Source organism: Poecilia reticulata, linkage group LG3 (assembly GCF_000633615.1).
Source record: "Poecilia reticulata strain Guanapo linkage group LG3, Guppy_female_1.0+MT, whole genome shotgun sequence".
NCBI lineage: Eukaryota > Metazoa > Chordata > Actinopteri > Cyprinodontiformes > Poeciliidae > Poecilia > Poecilia reticulata.
The window spans coordinates 8,872,529-8,878,528 of record NC_024333.1 but is presented as its reverse complement, the minus strand read 5'-3'; the positions used below and the strand labels follow the sequence as shown (position 1 = coordinate 8,878,528).

General features: G+C 37.4%; 1 protein-coding gene across 1 annotated transcript in view; it reads left to right on the top strand.

Annotated features, from left to right (window-relative positions):
* Positions 1 to 1,910: 1,910 nt before the first annotated feature.
* Positions 1,911 to 6,000, top strand: part of LOC103462108 (E3 SUMO-protein ligase PIAS1-like) — a 63,488-nt gene continuing 59,398 nt past the window's right edge. Inside the window, exon 1 of the mRNA XM_008404639.2 lies at positions 1,911 to 1,989. Coding sequence (XP_008402861.1) covers positions 1,966 to 1,989 — 24 coding nt within the window. The 5' untranslated portion in view covers positions 1,911 to 1,965. The remainder of the gene's footprint in view (positions 1,990 to 6,000) is intronic.

Sequence of the window (6,000 nt, the reverse complement as noted above, 5' to 3'; positions counted from 1 at the left end):
AAAAATCTAGATAACAAGACTAATGTTGGGTTCTGTAGCTTTTAAATGTTTTAGTTTTTACAGGGTTTTGAAGACAAAACAGTTGAAAACAGGTCAGAAGGTTTTATATTTGTCATGTCAACATTTTTTTACAAATTGACTCTTCTCCTTTACAACTTATTTATTTTTCTCTTTGTCAACTTCTAGGACAAAATCTGACTATTATTGTCTTACAGTTTTTTTCAGGCTGTTTTGTGCATTTATCAGCTCACTTAATATTTATGCAACAGCTTGGGAATTTCTAAAAAACAAACAAAAAAAAACTACAAACTGCAAAGCTTAACTGACGACTTGCAAAATGCTCAAAGTGTATTCTTCATTCATTAAAAGCAAGAATCATGTCATCAGAATGAAAAGTCCTCACATGTTTATGAACAACATATTAAAATATCTTTGTCATGATTTCATTGTAGACACTAACAAAAAATTTTTTGGATTAATTGTACAGCCATTTGAAAACTGACATATACAGTAAGTTACACATAACTGTATTTTTTGTGAGTTAAATTTTTTGTGAGTTTAACTCACAAAAAACACAGTTATGTGTAACTTACTGTATCTGTCAGTTTTCATGCGCTTTGCATTTTTACTGCTTGTTGCTGTTCCTAATCATTCACAACATTGCGCAAAAGAAAGCACAAATTTATTTTCAGCAAACATTAGAAACTGATGTTCATGTGAGAGAAACTGTTCAGTTTGGGAGACATTTTTGAGACATAAGTGCATAAAACATTATGAAACAACAGAGTGTTGTATAGAAGCAATCGATGCATGGACAAAATGATTGGCAATTTATTTGGAAGAAATGACAAAAGGCATCTATGATACGCAAAGGCCTAAGTATTGTGGACGTTGAATCAAAAGTTAGGAGACGTGTTATTTCTTGGAGTTGTTAAGCTCTGCGTTGGGTGAACTGACCACAGGTAATAAAAAAGGGTGTGTTGTTAAAAAGGGGTCAAAGTGCAGAGAGTAGACAGAGAGAGGATGCAAAATTTCAAGGTTTTGCTCTTTGATTCACTTTGTTATTCTTGGTTTAGTGCATGGTGCTCCATCATGCTAGCAGATGCACATTTCATCGCGAGTTGCACTCAGAGGACTTTTTGATCACACTTTTTTTTTTTTTTTTCTTGGCAGTGATCTTGTGAAGCACTGGGACCAAGTCCATGAGACGAGAAGCAGCTCAACACAGAGATTGTATCAGAGTGCTTCATGGTGTTGTGAGTGCCACGTGGGCCACATATCAAATCTCACTTTATTTATTTTTTTTCTTCTCGGGACAAATTTTCTCCCACAGACCCTGAAAATCCAAAGGAGTTTCCTGCTGTGCATCTTTGTGCTTTCTGCAGTATTCCAGTCCATAATTGTTGTTCCTCTTGGACAAAGGTGGTAGAGCTAGTTGGAGGCAAAGTGATGAAAGCTGGATGCAAACCTAAAAGCTACAGGAAGACAATGAGTTATAGACACATCTTTCAAACAAGTCTGCCAATTACACTGATAGATTGGTTTACAACTTGCATTAATTTGACCATATAACATTGCGGTTTTATTAGCTCAAATAATTATTTTATTGCTCTTAGTTGTAATCATTGCTGTCCTCCGTAATTATGGTGAAGCTTCTGTTTAAGTAACTTACATAACTAAAGGTGAAACAGACAACAATTTCACTCTTACCTCACAGGTTTACCAATAAAACAACTGTACTGAAACTAAACAAGCCAGTAGCTTTGCATAGGTATATGTATAAAATAATAATGTATTTTTTTGTTGCCGTTGTTAAAAGATAGATAGATGGATAGATTTTTGTTTTTCCCATTTTCAGGTGTGCTCTTGAACCCATCACTATCGCTCTGTGCGCGTTCACGAATCCCCTCTGCGCGTCCCAGTCATGTGACAACACCTCAGCACGCCTGCGCACAGAAATAGAAGATGGCGGAGAGTGCGGACCTGAAGGTAAGGCGCAGCCTGAAATTATTACAAATTTAAGCCGGTCCTGCAGTATTTCATTGTGGCTCCGTGCAGTTCTGGAGCGGACTGAGTGTCGGGAGGGCTGGGAGCCTGTCGGGTTGAGGGTTTCCCACCGAAACGCGGCAGAAACTTTTTTTTTTCTCAATCCGCCAACAGCTCCTGCGAACATGTTTATGTTGATGTTGAGAGGCGCTGGTTTGGCTGAAACGGACGGTCTTCCTCAGCGCACCAGCTCCTTCCCGGGCGCCTGTCACTTATCCCGGTCACAACTCGGTCTCTAAGAGTTAAAACAGTGTTTTTTATGCGAGTTTCTCCTGCGTGCCGGGGCGGTTTTGACGCGGCGGCAGCCTCCAGATTGCGAGGCGGGTTGACTATAATGAGAGCAGCTTCTCCACACCTGTGAATTCTTAGTTTAAGCCCGCTCATTATTATGGGCTTATCTATAACCCAGAGGTTGCTATCGATATGCAGCTTCGTTTAAGAGCAGAGGCCCTGTCTGCCTGCAGGTGGATGCAGATCACCTGGCCTGGACCAATAAGCTTGAGGTTTAGTTTACCTGTTGATGATCCAACACACCTCTGTGTGTAACGGTGCGCTGGCTGCTCTCTCCCGTTATTCCAGGATCGGTCTTTACATGAGCTCCAGGATTATTTAATTAATCGATTGTCTTATTTTAGAGCTTTTCTTACACCGGTTTCTGTGATCTTAAATAACCTTCTCTGTCAGCTGCTGCTGTTCAAACACCATTAACAACTGGGTTCGTTTTCTTTATTGGTTTGCCACATATGGGTTATTGGTTTGCACCGATTAGATTTGACCTGGCCCATATTTATATAGAGCTGGTTTGCAGCGAAGGTCGTCTTATGCTAGTTGGAATTAAACAACAGTAAAGTGTTAATTGCATAATCGTTGAATAACATTCATTTTGTCACTGAAATCAGTGGGGGGAAAAGTTTTCCATTGAAATCCAGCAGATTGCATACGCTAGTTTGAATACAGATATGCAGTTTTGTGGATATATTAATTATTATGAACTGATTACAAGGTTATCCTCTTTTATGCGTCACAGGATATTTCCCTAAACTGTCAAAAAAGTTTTGTTAGTTTGTTTTGTTGAGTTGAATCATTGCACCAAGCTAAATTCTCTTAGTTTAGAGAAAACAGTGGGAATTCTTTGTTTGAGGGTAAAATAAAGGGCCCAGGTTTTGTAATAATTGGACTGCCTGTCAGAGCTGGTAAAGGGAAAATTGACCCAGTTCTCATAACTTTAGTTCTGTTTTCTTCACCACTTCTTCAAATAAAATTCTTCTCTGCAGGTGTTGTGATTAAGTGGTAACAAATTCTGAAACTTTACGGATTTATTAAGATAATATTAAGATAAGTCTTGGGAAAGATGAATTGATTTGAATTTCTTTGTCTTTTTTTAAAATTGAAAGTTCATAGCAAATGAATCAATAGGTAAGGCTAGAAATCAGTGGATAAGCAAAGAGTGTTAAAAGTGATGAAAATATCAGATGATTAAACACTAAGAAGCAGAAAGCCTTTCAAACACTTGATTATTTTATGACACTCTTCAGCAAGTAGACTTATGGTTTCAGCTTCAGATATAAGCTCTGGATTTGCATGGAAACAGATTAAAGTATGGAAAATGTTTTCAGACTTTTTCCTTCTGTTTATTTAAAAGATTGAAGACTTTCATTTCTAATAAATAACTAAATGTCAATTTGGTTTTGTTGCCATGCTGTGTCTTGTTTTGTTTTGCGTCTATGATTTCAACCAATCCATGGAATATTGAGCTTTTACTCAATCCCAAAATAATCTGGGAAATGATTGGATTTCAGGCTGTTTTCAAATCTGAAAAGAGTTGTGGAGAAACAAAAATGAGCCTGGCGAAATGTTTGCAGGCTTCTTGGATTGCCTCATTTTATGATCTAAAATATAAAATAGTAGAGTTTCGGAGGAAAAGCATGCTCTCTCTCTCTCTCTCTCTCTCTCTCTCTCTCTCTCTCTCTCTCTCTCTCTCTCTCTCTCTCACACACACACACATCTACAGGTGTTTGGATTCAGTTGTTTAGAGATGTCCTCCATATTAGGCTGTGGTTGCCACTAAATATAACTTGAATTAATTAGTGTCATTTGCTTTTCAGTGATGTTATATGTACTGTATGTTTTTTTTTTTTTACGGCTGTAGTTTCTTGGTTCTGTTTTTTCCCTCTCTTTCTGCAGGTGTAGAAGCAGACTTATATGGTGTCGTATTCGCTTTCTCCTTTTTCCTCATCTATTTGTTTCCTTTCTCTTTAAACTGTTTGCCATACTTTGTTCCCTTTCGTTTTCTCTCTTCTTCCCTTTCTTTTCTGTCACTCTGTCCATTGCGTTTGAAATAAACCCAATGCAATTTCTAATCCAAGTTTATATAATGATGTCACTGATAAACTTCTGGACACTCAGATTCAATTCTGAGTGCCGCACCGCCGGACAGGATGTAAGAGAAAGATCAGTGAAATAAAGGACTCTTTAGGCTGATATTTATTTTACGTCCATTTTTGGTTCGTCGCATTAGAGGTTACAATTTTAAGTCTTATTGATAGTTGTGGTTTTTGTTTGTCCAACAGAGAAGCATCTAATAAATTCATTTTAATGCAACAAAAGGCCCATATCACAGATGTTTGGCTTGTAGACCCTCTTCGGTCGGGGTTTTAAACTGTTTTATTTATTTTGTATAAAAAGATCAATGTTACAAAAACCCAACCGAAAATTTCTGAAAATATTTGTAGCTAAGAAACCCTGTTACTAAATTATTCACTCTTGCTCTCTTCCTAATTTAAACACGTGTTAAATATGTCTCTAGGTGTTAGAGCCACAAAGTCCTGAACACCTATGATGCACAAGACTCTGTATATCGCATAAGAAATTCACAATATCTCTGACCAAGAAGCACACATTCACTCAAACATTATATGAACAGAGAAAAATATGCAAAAGGTCGGTGAGCGTTAAGTGTGGAATAGGCATTGAGTGCAACTGAAGGATGTCCAGAAAGAAACTAGAAGTGATGTGTTGATGGTAACGTCTCTGTAACAGAGTTGGAATTGCTCACAGACCATCATTATTTTCAGATGTGCAGTTTTAGACGCATGTATTATTTCTAAGACTCAAAGTGTATAATCTGGCAGCCATTGACACAGCCATTGGCTCTCGTGGATTTGTCATCCTCGTGACATCAACGATGCATCTTAAACGAACTGTTTGCTTTAGATCTACATTCGGTTCAGGTTTCATGCCGATACATCAAACTGGACGTTTTCATACTAGTGAAGCATTAGCGCTCATAAAGTCCCGACATATTTACGATAACAGTGATTTATCTACTTCCTCTCTCATTTTGTTTGGAAATAAATAAGTGAGCTCCATCATACTTTTAATTCTGTTTCATACTTTATGGAGAAAAGTTGACCTTTCAAAATAAGAGAGTTCTTCTCTCCGTGTGAATCCTTGTGAGCAGAACTAGCTGTGATGTTGACCACTGCAGCTGCCAAGTCTACAAATTTACCGTTGTGACAGCGCGGACATTTATAATGTGTGTAAACAACTGTTTGCGTTTTATCGTCTGCCATTTGAACAAAACACTTTTTGCCCCGATCACATCACATCCTCTTAATATAATATATATATATTTTTTGCCGTCTGTGGAAATGAGTTGTCATAAAGTTTTACTTGCTATATAAAACATCACAAAATTATGAGGAAAAGAGCCAGCCACATATTTCAAAAGCACAATGCAAACTGAGTTTTTTTTATGATGTCGGCTTTTATGGGATATGCAAAGAAACTCAGTGAAGATGTTTTTTGAAAACGTGTTTTTTTTTCCCCTTAAGCAGATCAAATATCTTACTTGCTTTCAAGAACCATAACTAATGGGATTAATAACATCCTGGCTTAAATGGCAACAGTTTGCAGAAGCTTGAATTCATGACCCATCATGTTCATTATGTCTTA